The following is a 21,457-nucleotide window of genomic DNA, read 5'->3' as shown; positions in this document are numbered from 1 at the left end:
GCCAAGGAGCCAGGGACAGATATGTATGCAGAGCTCTGGAGGACGCGACACACAAAGTATCATTATCTTGTCAAATGTTCTTCATGCTGTATCTGTTCCATCAGACACTTGTGTGTTCTGTGACCTTGGACAAGGTATTACCAGAGAGCTGTTTTGAGGGCAAATAAAATATCACCTGTCAAAGTCTCTAGTCCACTGCCAGGGGTATTGTAAGGACAAGATGAATATTCCTTCATGTACTTACAGTCTTCCTTTGCCCATAGATGGTCAGACACCCACGATTTAGATTTGCCTCATTTGAAATTAGTGACTCTTTGAAGACAAGTAATGACTCTATGGCATCTTACTACACTGATGGACAGTGATTGCAATGGGGTGGGAGCTTCGGGGGGCTTGATAATATGGGCGAATGTTGAAACCACAATGTTGCTCATGTGAAACCTTCCTAAGATTGTATATCAATGATACCTTAATTTAAAAAAAAAGAAATTAGTGACTCCTTGACCTGAGCAAACAAGTTTACCTCTGCATTGTTTAAAATTCTGGAATGTTAGTACATTGAAGCTCCAGCTTTGTGCCTCCCAGGGAATGAAAGGTAGATAAAGCGTTCAAGTGCTGGTGGAACAGACCCATGTCCCAAGATCTGGAAGGGACAGATGGAATTTATCTAGACCTTCCAGCTGGCCAATGTAGAAGTCCTTTCTACAGTTTCTGTGGCCAGAGCTCATCTTGCTCTGCCAAATCCTCGCTCTGATCGGAAGGGCTCAGCACCTTACACAGGAACTCCTCTTCCAGTTTCTGGCATAGGTTAGTTACTTATTGTGTTCTATAGCTGCTTAGGAAGAAAGGTTTTGCTAAGTTAAATAGTTTTGGTAAAATAGAATTTCCAAAATATTTCCAGGACTCAAATACATATTCACTGATCCCCTACATGTGCCAGGAAGCATCAGAGGGGTGGTAGGTGTAAAGATGAATGAAAGAAGAATAATTTCTGTCCTAAGAGAGCTCAGAGACAGATACACAGATTATCACAAAATAATGTAGTAAACACCTGATCCACAAGTGTACAGGCTATTACAGGAGCACCAGGGAAACACGTCAAATTCAGCCTAAAGGAAGCATTTTGCAAAGACTTCTAAAAAGTGAGGCCCAAGCTAAGACTTGAAGGAAGAGCCATATTTTGCAGGCTTAATGGACTTATGTGAATCAATGTTACTAATTTGAATCAGTTTTGTACATTTAAAAAACCATGTATAAGGGACATTTACATCTGAACTTGTGTTAACTGATCTAAAGTTACAAAATTATATTTTTAAAGAATTAACAATTTGGACTTTTTACTATGGATCATTGGACTTTCAAACTATATTCCAGGGATCCTAGGATTTTGGGGGGGATGGGAGAGTGTTGTTGGGTACTTTGGTCCAGGCAGTGCTGGAGGCTGAGCGGAGAGGACTGTGGACCCTCACCAAAGAGCTTTCCTGTTCTTGTTATATTTATTTGTGTTGTGTGTAATTTTTTTTCAGTTAGAAAAGGGCATTCTGATATTAAAATATGTTTCAGACTGTAAAGGGAGAAGCAGGTTTCATTGCATACTTGCCATCTAAGACCTATTTACTCAGTTGGGTACTTTAAGGCAAAGCACCAAAAAGCAGTCCCATCCCTAGTTATCTTTGCTTGTTCTGCAACCATGATCCTCGTATCTCCCCCTGGCAGCAACCTCCTAAAATAAAGAGGTAGATCTGAGAAAATCTATGACTACTCTGAAGAAAACGCCCTTAAGAATATGGCTTATCAATGGTGGGACAGTGGCATCTTTGTGTACAAAGGCAGCAAATTATAATTGTTTAGAACAAATCTTGATAACAAAATATCTTCCTATGGAGCAGGTTCATAAGTCTATTTGTAAGTCAATGCTTTAAGTAACATCTGAAATAATATTCTGGAACAGTGAATGAATGGAGAGTTCCTTCATGTTAATTATTTTGGGACTTTTCCAGCAGTGTACATTTCAAAATGCAAATATCTGTAATAATATTACACAGGATGAGAACCTGTTTTTCTAACAAGATTTTCACTTTTCAAATATATGTGCTTGCATCAAAATACACTGAATTATTTTCACAGCTCCTTTAGTGCCAGGGAAGATTTTCCTGAATCTTTGTATGATGACTATCCTCATGCATCATTATAAAGCTGGATTGAGAGAAGTAAATCTAGTCGCAGAGGAGAAGGAAGTACCCGATGGGCAGGCTCCCTGAGTCCTACTGGAAGCCCACTGGGAAACGAGAACAAGACCCAGACTGATGAACTGAATGAACTGAAATCTGAAAGTTATCTTGTTCTGATGAACAGCACACAAGTGGCCATTGCTTCTTAAATCCTGGCATTTTTCCTAGGAGCATCTAGAAAACTTTGAGTATGCCCACAAGGGGGAAGGAAAATAAGAAGATGCAACTGCTAAGACTTTCTAACTGAAACCTACTCCACCCATTGTGCTGGGTGGTGCCTCATTCACCTGCCACCAGGGCAAAAAGCAATTCTGCTTGTGGAGTAACACTCAGGTGAACCTGCAGTGGACCATCTGTTAGGGACAAAGTCAAGGAGATTTAGTTTTCCACTGCTAAGTTGTTTGCACTCATAACATGAAAGAACAAAAGGAACCTTATGTAACCTGTTTATGGATTTTCTAACCTGCTCATAAAGGCAACAAATAAGCTAGTCAGCCAGTTGACAGGGTTCAGGCAGGAGGAATGAGAATGGAGAAGAGCTCTGAGCAAGACCCAATAATATGCTGTTATTTTCCAGACTCACTTTTAATAAAAATACTTCCTTTATGGAAAACTCACTGCTCCTTGCCCTAATTAGTTTGGTTCATTTAGTAAGTCAACTTAAAATGACTTACAGTAGGCTCTAGGTCTAATTATTAAGAAATTACTATTATTTTTGTTAGGGATGATAATGCATCATCATATCATATGCATAGGGATGATATATATATATATATATATATATATATATATATATATATATATATATATAAGTCCTTATCAGTGTGAGACACATAGTGAAGTGAAATGATGCTTCAGATTTTCTTTAAGATACTTGGCACAAATGACAAGTGGGATAAGATAAGAAACTAAGACTGGCCACTTGTTACACTGGGTACACAGGGGTTCATTATATTAAACTCTCTATTTTTGCTCATAATTTAAATTTGCCATGATAAAACGTTTAATGATGATTTTTTTAAGTAGGTCCAGAAAGCTACATCACAAAACTCTTCTAGGTGTTTCTCATACAAAAATGAAGACAGGCTTCCATGCCTACCATTAAATTTCTTTGATTAAAAAATATCATCAGTTGGAAGATCCAACATTCATCTGATAATTTTTCAGAGGAAAACATTAAAATGCACAGATTATAAACTATACCCCAATGTCAGAACTGTTGAAAATGTGTAAAACATGCCTCAGAACCAAGGTGACCTGGTCATTTCTTTGACAGCTGTTAATAGGAATGATTGCTGTTGCTGAAAGGCCAACTTGGAAACATAATGGGGTGCAAGGCCTCCGTTACTTATTTATTTTAACCCATCAAGTTGTAATTTCTGTTAATTTAGCGACTGATGGTTTGCCTCCCTAAAATATGAGAGAAAATGAGTGCTCAACACGCTAAAGGGGATGAAGCGCGGGCCTCTCACTGCCTGGACATAAGCCTTGCTTTCACATTGTGTGTGAATGAAAGCAATCCAACCACACAACACACACCTATCTATGGGCCTTGCAACCAGTTAAAAAAACTGTTAAAGAAGAGGCACCACCTGGCGCTTCTAGAGCACAGGATCTCTGGCATGAGGTCACCGCATTGGAGCTAGTGAGTCTATCACCTTAGCCCTGAGGTTACCGGGAACTGCACGGGGCAGGTGCATTGTGCTTGCAGCGAGGTGGAGGCAGCCGGCTGGGAGCCCGGCGGGGAATGCAGGCGGCCTGGAGGCCCGCGGGGTACTTACTGTCCTCCGGCAGGCTGTTCTCCCGCTCCTCCCTCTCCATCTGCTGGCACCAGCCTTCCATGCGGTCTCGCTCTGCCTGGAGAAGCTTCAGGAACCAGTGGCCGTCGCGATGGCACACTGACCTTTGGACGGCCTCCATGGGGTCTTCAGTGATGGAGTCAATCCAGGGGTCTGGGGGAGGCAGAATGGAAGGGTCGAAATCCACGTCGAAGTCGTCGTCGGCCGCACAGGCGTGGTAGTGGTTTCCTGAGCCCTGAATGCTGACTGTGGAGGTGCTGGCATCCCGGGAGAACTGTCTGGCCATGGGGCCCAGGCATGAATTGTCCTCTATAGATTCCAGAGAGTTTTCCAAATTATCATGGAAGTCCAGGTCAGCCTGCACTGCTGTCGTCACACTGTTGGATCGAGTGAACCTGCGGAAGCTTAGAGGAATAGAGAGAGGAGATTGAGTTCAGGAATATTTCCAGAAGCAAGACCACACTGTACTTTTCTTTGTGGGTGACAGTAGGGGTCTCATCTCAGTCTTAGGCCCTTGCTGTGAGCCAAGGCCCCAATATAAAGAACACAGACCTCCGGGGAAAAAGGTGGCAGTGTGAGAACTGGGGCAGAAATCTCCTCCCAAAAACACATATAATACGAAAATAGAGCAAATACAACTATTCCTAAAAGATTGACCAGAAATAAGATTGCACCAGCCAGTCTACATCTGGGAGAAGAGAACATCTCATGGAAAAGGGTAAGTAATAAAGCCAAGACCCGGTGGGATCTGAACACCTGCCCCACCACAGCTCAGTGGCAGGAGGAAGAGAATCAGAGCAGGGAGGGAGCAGAAGCCGAGGACTGCTAAACACCCAACTGTACTAATCTATTTCAGGAGCACAAACCCACACTGCATGGTGCTCTGGAAATTAGAGGGGGTGAAAATTAAAGTCAGACTGAGACTGAAAACAGGTTCCCACAACCAGCTGCCCTTGGACAAAAGGAAGGCCAGTGCTTTGAACAACTTCCCAACAGTGAGAGGGCTGCTAAAGGGGCAAGGATTCAGGAGAAGGAACAGGTGGACTAAATCGTCCTGGCACACTAAGCCTAGCAGATTGGGAATGTTCAGAAGCTTCAGATGCTCCGCTCCCTCTGGCTGGCAATGCAGCCTCAAGGGCCCTCACTGTGATAAGCAGTCTGCCATTTCTTCCTCTCCACGGGCACCTGCGTGCAAACCTGCTACCGCCGCCATTGCTCTAGGCCACACAGAGGGCAGCTCTGCATACAGCAACTACAAGGCTTAATGCAGAGGATGCTCCCTGCATGCTGCTCACTGGTCCTGACAGTGGAGGCAGGCACTGTGGCCAGGAAGCAGGAAAAGGCTTGCTCTTTAGGGTAGGCACCAACACCACTCGCCTGTGACCACTGCCATTGCTCCAGGTACTGGGAAGCTCTGAAGAGCAGAGCTTCTGGGCACTAGCGAGCACTGACTACACAAACAATATTTCTTACCATCCCATAGGATTATGAAAAGGAAGAAGAACCTTGTTCAATCCAAAATCCCTCAAACACCAGAAAGAAGGCTCAGTGAGACTGAAATCACCAATCTTTCTGAAAAAGAAGTCAAAATAAAACTCATATGCATGCTAATGGAGCTACAGAAAAATATTCAAGAAATAAGAGTATTAAATATGGCAGCATGAGAGGAGAGACAGAGGCTTCCTCCTAAAACTGGATACAATTAGAAAATATAGTTCGCGCAATTAATCCTGAGAGAGCAACAGGAAAGAGGATGGCAACAGACTGCATGCACCGGGAGAAAAGAGCAGACCTCACCGAATGGGGTAACGTACCAGAGCTGTGGCTCAGCGGGACTCAAGCCCTTCCCCCACCCCAGCTCACCGGCAGGAGGAAGAGAAACTGAGCAGGGAGGGAGTGGAAGGCTTCAGACTGCTGAATACCTAGCTCTGGAGATCTGCGCTGGGAGCACAAACCTACATTTCATGGTGCTTTCATCATACTCTTCTGACTATGGGGTTGGAAAGCTGGAACAGGCGGAGTTCCTGGGGAAACTGGGATCCTGGCCGCTTGTGGAAAGCAGGGATCCATATCCGGCTGCTCTGGGACAAAAGTTTATATCCGTGTGCTCGGCCCACTGGTTCAGGTGGTGGACATAGGCACAGAAGTGGGGAAGGGGGGAACAGCTCTTTCCTCCCCCCAGGCACCAATACCACTCTCCTGCAACCCCTGGCATTGCTTCAGGGGTTGAGAAGCTCCAGAATAGAGCTTCTGGACACTAGAGGGTGCCATATATAAATATGAAACACCAAAGAAACCTGGTCCAGAGTAAAATTATTAATACAACTCCCAAGCAAAATTTAAATGATATGGACCTCGTGACACGTCCTGAAAGGGAGTTCAAAATAAAAATCATCAACATTCTAATGGAGGTACGGAAAGACAGCCAAGAACTCAGGAATGAATTCAGGTCGGAGATCCAATCATTGAAGGGCACAATGGAGGGTTATTAAAAGCAGGTTGGATATGGTGGAGGAGACAATAAATGAAATAGAAACTAGAGAAGAGGAAGACAAAGAAGCTGAAGCACAGAGAGAAAAAAGGATCTCTAAGAATGAAAGAATATTGAGAGAACTGTGTGACCAAACCAAATGTAACAATATTCACATTATAGGTATACCAGAAGAAGAAGAGAGAGAGAAAGGGATAGAAAGTGTCTTTGAGGAGATAGTTGCTAAAAACTTTCCCAATCTGGGGAAGGAGATAGTCTCTCAGGCCATGGAGATCCACAGATCTCCCAACACAAGGGACCCAAGGAAGACAACACCAAGATACATAGTAATTAAAATGGAAAAGATGAAGGATAAGGACAGACTGTTAAAAGCAGACAGAGACAGAAATAAGATCACATATAAAGGAAAGCCCATCAGGCTAACATCAGACTTCTCAGCAGAAACCTTACAGGCCAGAGGGAGTGGCATGATATGTTTAATGCCATGAAGCAGAAGGGCCTGGAACAAAGATTACTTTATCTGGAAAGATTATCATTTAAATTTGAAGGAAGAATTAAACAATTTCCAGATAAGCAAAAGCTGAGAGAATTTACCTCCCACAAACCATCTCTACAGTCTATTTTGGAGATACTGCTATAGATGGATGTGTTCCTAAGATTGAATAGCTGTCACCAGAGGTAATAAAACCACAGTAAAGAAAGTAGAACAGATAATTACTAAGCAAATGCAAAATTAAATAGACTATCCCCAAAGTCAATAAGGAATAGACAAAAAGTACAGAATATGATACCTAATATATAAAGAATGGAGGAGGAAGGAAAAGGAGGATAAACAGAAAAGAACCTTTAGATTGTGTTTGTAACAGCATACTAAATTAGACTCATAGATAGTAAGGAAATTAACTTGAACCTTTGGTAACCATGAATCTAAAGTCAGCAATGGCAATAAGTACATACCTATTGATAATGACTCTAAATGTAAATGGACTGAATGTACCAATCAAAAGACATAGAGTTAATGAACGGATAAAAAAAACAAGACTCATCTATATGCTGCTTACAAGAGACTCACCTCAAACCCAAAGACATGCACAGACTAAAAGTCAAGGGATGGAAAAAGATATTTCATGCAAACAACAGGGAGAAAAAACAGGTGTTGCAGTACTAGTATCAAACAAAATAGACCTCAAAACAAAGAAAGTAACAAGAGATAAAGAAGGACATTACATAATGATAAAGGGCTCGGTCCAACAAGAGGATATAACCATTATAAATATATATGCACCCAACACAGGAGCACCAGCATATGTGAAACAAATACTAACAGAACTAAAGGAGGAAATAGAATGCAATGCATTCATTTTAGGAGACTTCAACACACTATTCACTCCAAAGGACAGACCCACCAGACAGAAAATAAGTAAGGACACAGAGGTACTGAATAACACACTAGAACAGATGGACCTAATAGACATCTATAGAACTCTGTATCCAAAAGCAACAGGATACATATTCTTTTCAAGTGCACATGGAACATTCTCCAGAATAGACCACATACTAGGCCACAAAAAGAGCCTCAGTAAATTCAAAAAGATTGAAATCCTACCAACCAACTTTTCAGACCACAAAGGTGTAAAACTAAACTAAATTGTACAAAGAAAGCAAAAAGGCTCACAAACACATGGAGGCTTAACAACATGCTCCTAAATAATCAATGGATCAATGACCAAATTAAAGTAGAGATCCAGCAAAGTATGGAAACAAATGACAACAACAACACAAAGCCCCAACTTCTGTGGGTCGCAGCGAAAGCAGTCTTAAGAGGAAAGTATATAGCAATACAGGCATATTTTAAGAAGGAAGAACAAACCCAAATGAATAGTCTAACATCACAATTATCAAAATTGGAAAAAGAAGAACAAATGAGGCATAAAATCAGCAGAAGGAGGGACATAATGAAGATCAGAGAAGAAATAAATAAAATTGAGAAGAACAAAACAATAGAAAAAAATCAATGAAACCAAGAACTGGTTCTTTGAGAAAATAAACAAAATAGATAAGCCTCTAGCCAGACTTATTAAGAGAAAAAGAGCATCAACACACATCAACGGAATCAGAAATGAGAAAGGAAACATCATGATGGACCCCACAGAAATACAAAGAATTATTAAAGAATACTACGAAAACCTATATGCTAACAAGCTGGAACACCTAGAAGAAATGGACAACGTCCTAGAAAAATACAACCTTCCAAGACTGACCAAAGAAGAAACAGAAAATCTAAACAAATCAATTACCAGCAAAGAAATTGAAGCAGTAATAAAAAACTACCCAAGAACAAACTCCCTGAGCCAGATGGATTTACCTCGGAATTTTATAAGACATAGAGAGATGACATAATACCCATTCTCCTTAAAGTTTTCCAAAAAATAGAAGAGGAGGGAATACTCCCAAACTCATTCTATGAAGCCAACATCACCCTAATACCAAAACCAGGCAAACACCCCACCAAAACAGAAAATTAGAGACCAATATCCCTGATGAACATAGATGCAAAAATACTCAATAAAATATTAGCAAACCAAATTCAAAAATACATCAAAAGGATCATACACCATGACCAAGTGGGATTCATCCCAGGGATGCAAGGATGGTACAACATTCGAAAATCCATCAACATCATCCACCATATCAATAAAAATAAGGACAAAAACCACATGATCATCTCCATAGACGATGAAAAAGCATTCGACAAAATTCAACATCCCTTCATGATAAAAACTCTCAACAAAATGGGTATAGTGGGAAAGTGCCTCAACATAGTAAAGGCCATGTATGATAAACCCATAGCCAACATCATACTGAACAGTGAGAAGCTGAAAGCTTTTCCTCTGAGATCGGGAACAAGAAAGGGATGCCCACTCTCCCCACTGTTATTCAACATAGTAGTGGAGGTTTTTGCCATGGCAATTAGACAAAACAAAGAAATACAAGGAATCTAGATTGGTAAAGAAGAAGTTAAACTGTCACTATTTGCAGATGACATGATATTGTGCATAAAAAACCCTAAAGACTCCACTGCAAAACTACTAGAACTGATATCGGAATAAAGCAAAGTTGCAGGATACAAAATTAACACACAGAAATCTGTGTCTTTCCTATACACTGTCAATGAACTAATAGAAAAAGAAATCAGGAAAACAATTCCATTCACAATAGCATCAAAAAGAGTAAAATACGTAGGAATAAATGTAACCAAGGAGGTGAAAGACCTATACCCTGAAAACTACAAGACAGTCTTAAGAGAATGAAAGAGGGCACTAACAAATGGAAACTCACCCCATGCGCTTGGCTAGGAAGAATTAATATAGTCAAAATGGCCATCCTGCCCAAAGCAATATACAGATTTGATGCAATCCCTATCAAATTACCAAAAGCATTCTTCAATGAACTGGAACAAATCATTCAAAAATTCATGTGGAAACACCAAAGATCTCGAATAGCCAAAGCAATCCTGAGAAGGAAGAATAAAGTGGGGAGGATCTTGCTCCCCAACTTCCAGCTCTACTACAAAGCCATAGTAATCAAGACAATTTGGTACTGGCACAAGAACAGAGCCACAGACCAGTGGAACAGAATAGAGACTCCAAACATTAACCCAAACATATATGGTCAATTAATATATGATAAAGGAGACATGGACATACAATGGGGAATGACAGTCTCTTCAACAGATGGTGCTGGCAAAACTGGACAGCTACATGTAGAGAATGAAACTGGATCACTGTCTAACCCCATACACAAAAGTAAATTCGAAATGGATCAAAGACCTGAATGTAAGTCATAAAACCATAAAACTCCTAGAAAAAAACATAGGCAAAAATCTCTTGGACATAAATATGAGCGACTTCTTCATGAACATATCTCCCCCAGCAAGGGAAACAAAAGCAAAAATGAACAAGTGGGACTATATCAAGCTGAAAAGCTTCTGTACAGCAAAGGACACCATCAATAGAACAAAAAGGTACCCTACAGTATGGGAGAATATATTCATAAATGACAGATCTGATTAAGGCTTGACATCCAAAATATATAAAGAGCTCAAGCACCTCAAGAAATATAAAGCAAATAATCCAATAAAAAAATGGGCAAAAGAGCTGAACAGACACTTCTCCAAAGAAGAAATTCAGATGGCTAACAGACACATGAAAAGATGCTCCACATCGCTAGTCATCAGAGAAATGCAAATTAAAACCACAATGAGATATAACCTCACAGCAATAAGGATGGCCACCATCCACAAGACAAACAACAATAAGTGTTGGCGAGGTTGTGGAGAAAGGGGAACCCTCCTACACTGGTGGTGGGAATGTAAATTAGTTCAACCATTGTGGAAAGCAGTATGGAGGTTCCTCAAAAAGCTCAAAATAGAAACACCATTTGACCCAGGAATTCCACTTCTAGGAATTTACCCTAAGAATGTAGCAGCCCAGTTTGAAAAAGACATATGCACCCCTATGTTTATCGCACCACTACTTACAATAGCCAAGAAATGGAAGCAACCTATGTGTCCATCAGTAAATGAATGGCTTAAGAAGATGTGGTACATTTACACAATGGAATATTATTCAGCCATAAGAAGAAAACAAATCATACCATTTGTAACAACATGGATGGAGGTAGAGGGTATTATGCTCAGTGAAATAAGCCAGGCAGAGAAAGACAAGTACCAAATGATTTCACTCATATGTGGAGTATAAGAACAAAGAACAACTGAAGGAACAAAACAGCATCCGAATCACAGAACCCAAGAATGGACTAACAGTTACCAAAGGGAAAGGGACTGGGGAGGATGGGTGGGAAGGGAGGGATAAGGGCGGGAAAAAGAAAGGGAGCCTTATGATTAGCATATATAATGTGGGGGGGGCATAGGGAGGGCTGTGCAACACAGGGAAGACATAGTGATTCTACAGCATCTTACTACACTGATGGACAGTGACTGTAATGGGGTTTGTGGGGGGGACTTGGTGAAGGGAGGAGTCTAGTAAACATAATGTTTTTCATATAATTGTAGATTAATGATAACAAAATGAATATCCAAGAAATAAGGGATGAATTCAGGAGGGAGATAGGCACCTTAAAAAATACAGTAGCTGAAATAAAACATACAATATAGGGATTTAAAAGAAGGGGAAGTAGAGGAGATGGAAAATAGAATAGAAAGTAGACAACAGGAATACATAGAAACTTAGGCAGAGAGAGAAAAAAGTATCTCTAGGAATGAAGAATATTAAGAGACATGTGTGACCAATCCAAACAGAACAATATTCGCATTATAGGGTTATCAGAGAAGAAGAGAGAGAGAAAAAAGATAGAAAGTGTCTTTGAAGAAATAATTGCTGAAAAGTTCCCCAATCTGGGAAAGGAGATAGTCTCTCAGGCCATGGAAGTCCACAGATCTCCCAGCACAAGGGACCCAAGGAAAACAACACCAAGATATATAATAAAATAGCAAACATCAAGGGCAAGGACAGAGTATTAAAAGCAGCTGAGAGAGAAAAAGTTAACTACAAAGGAAAACCCATCAGGCTATCATCAGACTTCTCAACAGAAACCTTACAGGCCAGAAGAGAATGGCATGATATATTTAATGCAATGAAACAGAAGGGCCTAAGGTTAAATAGCTGTCACCAGAGGAAATAAAACCACAGTAAGGGAAGCGGACCAACTAAATACCAACCAAATGCAAGATTAAATCAGCTACCCACAAAGTCAGTCAAGGGATACACAAAGAGTACAGAATATGACACCTAACATATAAGAATGGAGGAGGAAGAAAAATAAGGGAGAAAAAAAGGAATCTTCAGATTTTGTTTATAATAGTTTAGTAAGCGAGTTAAGTTGACTGTTAGATAGTAAAGAAGCTGCCCTTGAACTTTTGGTAATCATGAATCCAGAGCCTGCAATGGCAATAAGTACATATCTATCAATAATTACCCTAAAAGTAAATGGACTGAATGCACCATTCAAGGCATAGAGTTACAAAATGGATAAAAAAGCAAGAGCTGTGTGTATGCTGCCTACAAGAGACTCACTTCAAGCCCAAAGACATACACAAACTAAAAGTGAAGGGATGGAAAAAGATATTTCATGCAAACAATATGGAGAAAAAAGCAGGAGTTACAATACTTGTAACAAATGAAATAGACTTCAAAACAAAGAAAGTAACAAGAGACAAAGAAGGACATTACATAATGATAAAGAGGTCAGTTCAACAAGAGGATATAACCATTATAAATATCTATGCACCCAACACAGGAGCACCCAAAAATGTGTAACAAAACTAACAGAATTAAAGGGGGGAAATAGAATGCAATGCATTCATTTTAGGAGACTTCAGCATACCATTCACCCCAAAGGACAGATCCACCTGACAGAAAATAAATAAGAAAACAAGCACTGAACAACACATTAGAGCAGATGGACCTAACAGACATCTACAGAACTCTACACCCAAAAGCAGCAGGATATACATTCTTCTCAAGTGCACATAGAACATTTTCAAGAATAGATCATATACTAGGCCACAAAAAGAGCCTCAGAAAATTAAAAAAGATCGACATTGTACAAACCAACTTCTCATATCACAAAGGAATGAAAATAGAAATAAATTTTACAAAGAAAACAAAAAAGGTTAAAAATACATGGAGGTTTAATGATGTGCTCCTAAATAATCAATGGATCAATGGCCAACTTAAAACAGAGATCAAGCAATACATGAATACAAATGAAAGCAACAGATAAATACCCCAACTTCTGTGGGATGAAATGAAGGTAGTACTAAGAGGAAAGTATATAGCAATCCAGGCATATTTGAAGAAGGAAGAACAATCCCAAATGAACAGTCTAAATTCACAAATAATGAAACTGGAAAAAGAAGAACAAATGAGGCCCAAAGCCAGTAGAAGGAGGGACAAAATAAAGATCAGAGAAGAAATAAACAAAACTGAGAAGAATAAAATAGAAAAAATTAATGAAACCAAGAGCTGGTTCTTTGAGAAAATAAACAAAACAAGATAAACCCCTAGCCAGACTTACCAAGAAAAAAAGAGAGTCTACACACACAAACAGAATCAGAAATGAGAAAGGAAAAATCACTATGGATACCACTGAAATACAAAGAATTATTAGAGAATACTATGAAAAATTATATGCTAACAAATTGGATAACCTTGAAGAAATGGGCGACTTCCTAGAAAAACACAACCTTCCAAGACTGACCCAGGAAGAAATGGAAAATCTGAACAGCCAATTACCAGCAATGAAATTGAATTGTTAATCAAAAAACTACACAAGAACAAAATTCCTGGACCAGATGGCTTCACTGCTGAACTTTATCAGATATTTAGAGAAGACCTAATACCCATCCTCCTTAAAGTTTTCCAAAAAGTAGAAGAGGAGGGAATACTTCCAAACTCATTCTATGAAGCCAGCATCACTCTAATAACAAAACCAAGCAAAGATACCATAAAAAAAGAAAATTACAGACCAATACCCCTGATGAACACACATGCAAAAATACCCAACAAAATATTAACCAAATTAAAAAATATATCACAAAGAATCATCCATCATCATCAAGTGAGATTCATTTCAGGGATGCAAGGATGGTACAACATTCAAAAATCCATCAACATCATTCACCACATCAAAAAAGAGAAGGACAAAAATCACATGATTATCTCCATAGGTGCTGAAAAACCATTTAACAAAATTCAACATCCATTCATGATAAAAACTCTCAACAAAATGGGTATACAGGGCAAGTACCTCAACATAATAAAGGCCAGATGTGACAAACTCACAGCCAACATCATACTTAACAGTGAAAAGCTGAAAGCTTTTCCTCTAAGATCAGGAACAAGACAAGGATGGCCACTCTCCCCTCTTTTATTCAACATAGTACTGGAGGTCCTAGCCATGGCAATCAGACAACGGAAAGAAAAAAAAGGCATCCAGATTGGTAAGGAAAAAGCCAAAGCCAAACTGTCATTGTTTGCAGATGACATGATATTGTACATAAAAAACCCTAAAGAATCCACTCCAAAACTACTAGATCTAATATCTGAATTCAGCAAAGTTGTGGATACAAAATTAATACACAGAAATCTGTTGCATTGCTATACATTAATGATGAACTAGCAGAAAGAGAAATCAGGAAAGCAATTCCATTCACAATTGCATCAAAAAGAATAAAATACCTAGGAATAAACCTAACCAAGGAAATGAAAGACCTATACTCTGAAAACTACATGACACTCTTGAGAGAAATTAAAGAGGATACTAACAAATGGAAATGTATCCCATGCTCTTGGGTCGGAAGAATTAATACTGTCAAACTGGCCATCCTGCCTAAAGCAATCTACAGATTCAATGCAATCCCTATCAAAATACCAACAGCATTCTTCAGTGAGCTAGAGCAAATAGTACTAAAATTCATATGGAACCACAGAAGACCCCGAATAGCCAGAACAATCCTGAGAAGGAAGAAAAAAGCAAGGGGGATTATGCTCCCCAACTTCAAACTCTACTACAAAGCCACAGTAATCAAGATAATTTGGTACTGGCACAAGAACAGATCCATAGATCAATGAAACAAACTAGAGAGCCCAGATATAAACCCAAGCATATATGGCCAATTAATATATGATAAAGGAGCCATGGACATACAGTGGGGAAATGATAGCCTTTTCAAGAACTGGTGTTGGCAAAACTGGACAGCTACATGAAAGAGAATGAAACTGGATTATTGTCTAACCCCATACACAAAAGTAAACTCAAAATGGATCAAAGACCTGAATGTAAGTCATGAAACCATAAAACTCTTAGAAGAAAACACAGGCAAAACTCTCTTGAATATAAACATGAGCAACTTTTTCATGAACAAGGGAAACAAAATAAAAAATAAACATAAAACTAAAAAGCTTCTGAACAGCAAAGGACACCATCAGTAGAACAAACAGGCATCCTACAGTATGGGAGACTATATTCATAAATTACATATCCAATGAGGAGTTGACATCCAAAATATATAAAGAGCTCACATGCCTCAACACCCAAGAAGCAAATAACCCAATTGAAAAATGGGCAGATGATCTGAACAGAGAATTCTCCACAGAAGAAATTCAGATGCCAACAGGCACATGAAAAGATGCTGCACATGGCTAATTATCAGAGAAATGCAAATTAAAACCACTATGAGATATCACCTCACACCAGTTAGGATGGGCAACATCCAAAACACAAGCAACAACAAATGCTGGCAAGGATGCAGAAAAAGGGGAATGCTCCTACACTGTTGATGGGAGTGTAAACTAGTTCAACCGTTGTGGAAAGCAATATGGAGGTTCCTCAAAAAACTAAATATAGAAATACCATTTGACCCAGGAATTCCACTCCTAGGAATTTACCTTAAGAAAACAGAATCACAGATTCAAAAAGACATATGCACCCCTATGTTTATCACAGCACTATTTACAATAGCCAAGACGTGGAAACAACCTAAGTGTCCATCAGTAGATGAATGGATAAAGAAGATGTGGTACCTATACACAATGGAATATTATTCAGTCATAAGAAGAAAACAAATCCTACTATTTGCAACATCATGGATGGAACTGGAGGGTATTATGCTCAGTGAAATAAGCCAGGCAGAGAAAGACAAGTACCAAATGATTTCACTCATATGTGGAGTACAACAACAAAGCAAAAACTGAAGGAACAGAACATCAGCAGACTCACAGAACCCAAGAATGGACTAGCGGTTATCAAAGGGAAAGGGGCTGGGGAAGGTGGGTGAGAAGGGAGGGATAAGGGAATTAAAGGGTATTATGATTAGCACACATAATATAGGAGGAACCTGGAGAAGGGAGTATAGCACAGAGAAAACAAGTAGTGACTCTATATCATCTTACTATGCCGATGGACAGTGACTGTAATGGGGTATGTGGTGGAATGATAATAGGGAGGAATGTAGTAACCATGATGTTGCTTATGTGAACCCTGAGCATAAGATTGTATATCAATGATACCTTAATAAAAATTAATTAATTAACTAATTAACTAAAAAATGTAAGAGTACAAATCTCTTATGTTTGTTCAATATGGAATATTAAGGTGATCCAGAGACATTTAAGAAGTGCAGCAACATGTACAGCTATTACACCAGGATAATGCCCAATGTCCAACTTTCTTCCCAAATCCAGAGTGACTTGAATCCTGAAATTCAGCTTGATGAGGGGGTGAGGAAACAATCCAGTTATACCTTGGTCTGTTGCTTGGAAATGGGGAGAGGGAATGGCCCTAACCTGGGCCAAGACTTGTGAATCTTGCATAAGCACCTTTTTCTAGGGACAACACTTAGTAAAAAGACTTACTGAAAGTAAAGTAAAATGTCATGAGCTTCTTCTTAAAATTAAAACTCCTTTTTCTGGTAAGGATTCATCTGTCTCTTGATCATATGGGTCACTGTTATAATTTGGTACAAAGCCTCTGGGGCAAAACCAGCTCCCAGTTCTTAGTGCTCCAGTACCTCACCTGCAACTTTATTTCCCTTCCCACTGTTTTCCAAGATGAGAAAAGACAACTTGCCAGCAGATCAGTCTAGCATTTTACATGCATATCCATGTGACATGTTTCTCAGCCAAATACATCTCTGGTTGACCCCTACAATGAAGGCAAGGACATATGGAAGATGGGAGGGATGGGGAAGAACATAAGAGCAGTGAATTCTTTCTCAGAGGGCAAGGGAGGGTGTGGGCCTGAAGTAATTTAAAACATAAAAAGCTTCATTGGCTTCTAGTGCAGGTGGGAAACAAGGGCAGAGGATGTAAATCCACTAAAGGCAGCATCTTGCATGTGCTACCCAACTTTGTAATTCTTTTTCTTAAAGGTAACTTCTTGACCTAATATCTTTATTGTTTTATTATGCAAAAATATACATAACATAAAATTTAATGTTTTAACCACTTTTAAGTGTATGGCTCAGTGGCATAAAGTACAATCAGGTACTTGGTGTGCCACTGCCACCACCATCCATCTCCAGAATGTTTTCATCTTTCCTGTTTGAAACTATGTACCCATTGAGCAATAACTCCCTCTCCCCCAGCCCCTGTTAACCAGCATTCTACTCTCTGTCTCTATTAATTCAACTTTAATACCTCATATTAATGGAATCATACGGTATTTGTCTTTTTGTGCCTGGCTTATTTCACCAAACATAATGTTTTCAGGGTTCATTCATGTTGTAGCATATGTGAGAATATCCTTCCTGTTTAAGGCTGAATAATATTTTATTGTATATATTTAATGTGTATATGCCACATTTTATTCATTCATCCATCATTAGGCACATGTGTTGCTTCAGCCTTTTGGCTATTATGAATAACTCTGCTGTGAATGTGGGTGTACAAATATCTCTTTGGGACCCTGCTTTCAGTTTCTCTGGGTGTATATACCACATAATAATATGTACCATATTACATTTATATGGTAATTCTGTTTTAATTTTTTGAGGAATTCTCATCTATTTTCCATAGCAGTCGCACCATTTTATATTTCCACCAACAGTGCACAAGTTTTCCAATTTCTCCACAATCTTGCAAACACTTATTTTTTGACTTCTTTGATAGTAGCCATCCTAATGAATGTGAGGTCGTATATTTTCTTGACTTGCTTAGGATTATGCCATGTTAAGATGGCTTATTTTCCAGTTGTTTTCAATTAATGCTTCATATTAAATAGCTCCAGTCTTAAAGGGTAGTGCAATAAACAATATCTATACAATATTCAATAAAACCAGATAAGATGTTTTTTTCTTAACTCTCCTGGAACCTTCTGTTAAAGCCAATTAATACTAATACTCTCACCCATCAAAAATAAGGAGTGACCAGAGCAATACAGGGAAGTAGTTATGTATAAGACTATAAAAAGACTGGAAGTCACAAAAAAGAGAGAGTGCAATAACCTCAATGAATGAGTTTTTTTTCTCCTGGAAAATAAATGTCAAGAAAAAAAGTGGCTATACTATTAATCAGGGTTAGTTATTAAGATGATCAAAATAATCAAATATATTGTGTTGGGCCATTCATTTTATGAAGATAGGCTAGCCAAAAAAAGCTGACCTATCTTAACATTTGCTGTTTTTAAGCAATTATTTCTGTTGAAAGCATTTTTTTCTGGTCTTATTAAAAGTTCTTTAACTCTCAAATGGACCTTCACAAAAAAATCACTCCTGCCCAAAGCAATTTACAGATTCAGTGCTATTCTTATCAAAATACCAATGGCATTTTCCAATGCCAGAGCAAATAATCCTAAAATTTATATAAAACCACAAAAGACCCCAAGTAGCCAAAGCAGTCTTGAGATAGAAGAACAATGTTCTAAATATCAAGCTCCCTGATTTCAAACTATACTACAAAGCTACAGTGATTAAAACAGTATGGTACAGGCCCAAGAATAGATACATGGATCAATGGAACAAAATAAAAAGTCCTGAAATAAACCCATACATAAAACAACAATTATGACTGATATGGAAACAACCTATATCCATAGATGGATGAATGGATATGGAAGGTGTGGTATATATATATATATACAATGGAATACTCTTCAACCATAAGAAAGAATGAAATCTTGCCATTTCTGACAACATGGATGAGCCTAGGGGGTATTATGCTAAGTGAAATAAGTCAGACAAAGACAGATACCATATGATTTCACTTATATGTGGGATCTACAAAACAAAATAAAACCCAGAGCAGACTGGTGGTAGCCAGAGGAGAGGACATGGAGTTCAGGGGGGATGGGGTGTAGTGAAATGGGTGAAGAGGATCAAGAAGTACAAACTTCCAGTTATAAAATAAGCCATGGAGATGTACAGCAGGGGAAGTATTGTCAATAATACTGTATTAACTTTGCATGGTGACAGATGGTAACTAGACAGATTGTGATGAGCATTTCATAATGTATGTAAATGTTGAATCACTATGTTGTACACAAACTAATGTGATATTGCATGTCAATTACACATCAATAAAATAAACAAAAAAAATAAAATAAAATAAAGCCATACATATATGGTCAATTAATATATGACAAAGGAGGCAAGAATATATAATGGAAAGAGACAGTCTTTTCAATAAATGGTGTTGGGAAAGATGGACAGCTACATGCAAGAGAATGAAACTGGACTAATCCTTAATACTATACACAAAAGTAAACTCAAAATGGATTAAAGACCTAAATATAAGATGAAACCATAAAACTCTTAGAAGAAAACATAGGCAAAAATCTCTTGAACATAAGCATGAGTAATTTTATTTTGGACATGTTTCCCTAGGCAAGGGAAACAAAAGCAAAAATAAACACGTGTAACTACATGAAACTAAAAAGCTTTTGTATGGCAATGGACACCACCAACAGAACTAAAGGGCAATTTATGGTGTGGGAAATCTATTCATAAATGATGTATCTAATAAAGGACTAACAACCAAAATACATAAAGAACTCATATGACTCAATACCAAAAAAAAAAAATTCCAATGAAAAAAATGGGCAGACATGGACACACAATGGGGAAATGACAGTCTCTTCAACAGATGGTGCTGGCAAAACTGGACAGCTACATGTAGAGAATGAAACTGGATCACTGTCTAACCCCATACACAAAAGTAAACTCAAAATGGATCAAAGACTTGAATGTAAGTCATGAAACCATAAAACTCTTAGAAAAAAACATAGGCAAAAATTTCTTAGACATAAACATGAGTGACCTTGTCTTGAACATATCTCCCCAGGCAAGGGAAACAAAAGCAAAAATGAACAAATGGGACTATATCAAGCTGAAAAGCTTCTGTACAGCAAAGGACACCATCAATAGAACAAAAAGGTATTCTACAGTATGGGAGAATAAATTCATAAATGACAGATCCGATAAAGGGTTGACATCCAAAATATATAAAGAGCTCACACACTTCAACAAACAAAAAGCAAATAATCCAATTAAAAAATGGGCAGAGGAGCTGAATAGACAGTTTTCTAAAGAAGAAATTCAGATGGCCAACAGACACATGAAAAGATGCTCCACATCTCTTGTCATCAGAGAAATGCAAATTAAAACCACAATGAGATATCATCTCACACCAGTAAGGATGGCTACCATCCAAAAGACAAACAACAACAAATGTTGGCGAGGTTGTGGAGAAAGAGGAACCCTCCTACACTGCTGGTGGGAATGCAAATTAGTTCAACCATTGTGGAAAGCAGTATGGAGGTTCCTCAAAATGCTCAAAATAGAAATACCATTTGACCCAGGAATTCCACTTCTAGGAATTTACCCTAAGAATGCAGCACTCCAGTCTGAAAAAGACAGATGCACCCCTATGTTTATTGCTGCACTATTTACAATAGCCAAGATATGAAAGCAACCTAAATGTCCATCAGTAGATGAATGGATAAAGAAGATGTGGTACATATACACAATGGAATATTATACAGCCATAAGAAAAAAACAGATCCTACCATTTGCAACAACATGGATGGAGCTAGAGGGTATTATGCTCAGTGAAATAAGCCAGGTGGAGAAAGACAAGTACCAAATGATTTCACTCATATGTGGAATATAAGAACAAAGGAAAACTGAAGGAACAAAACAGCAGCAGAAGCACAGAACCCAAGAATGGACTAACAGTTACCAAAGGGAAAGAGACTGGGGAGGATGGGTGGGAAGGGAGGAATAAGGGCAGGGAAAAAGAAAGGGGGCTTTATGATTAGCATGTGTAGTGTGTGTGGGGGCACGGGGAGGGCTGTGCAACACAGAGAAGACATAGTGATTTTACAGCATCTTACTATGCTGATGGACAGTGACTGTGAAG

The 21,457-nt window shown here is 38.8% G+C and overlaps 1 protein-coding gene across 11 annotated transcripts in view; it reads right to left on the bottom strand.

Annotated features, from left to right (window-relative positions):
• DLGAP1 (DLG associated protein 1) overlaps positions 1–21,457 on the bottom strand; it is an 858,481-nt gene that overhangs the window by 22,748 nt on the left and 814,276 nt on the right. For all 11 annotated transcript variants that reach the window (XM_073212860.1, XM_073212859.1, XM_017658265.3 and 8 more), the window contains one exon: positions 4,013–4,434. In XM_073212860.1, the coding sequence (XP_073068961.1) occupies positions 4,013–4,434 (422 nt within the window). The remainder of the gene's footprint in view (positions 1–4,012; positions 4,435–21,457) is intronic.

The sequence above is a fragment of the Manis javanica genome, chromosome 9 (genome assembly GCF_040802235.1).
Source record: "Manis javanica isolate MJ-LG chromosome 9, MJ_LKY, whole genome shotgun sequence".
In the NCBI taxonomy this organism is placed as follows: Eukaryota; Metazoa; Chordata; class Mammalia; order Pholidota; family Manidae; genus Manis; species Manis javanica.
Note: the sequence above shows the minus strand (reverse complement) of the source record. Positions and strands in the feature narration are given on the sequence as shown.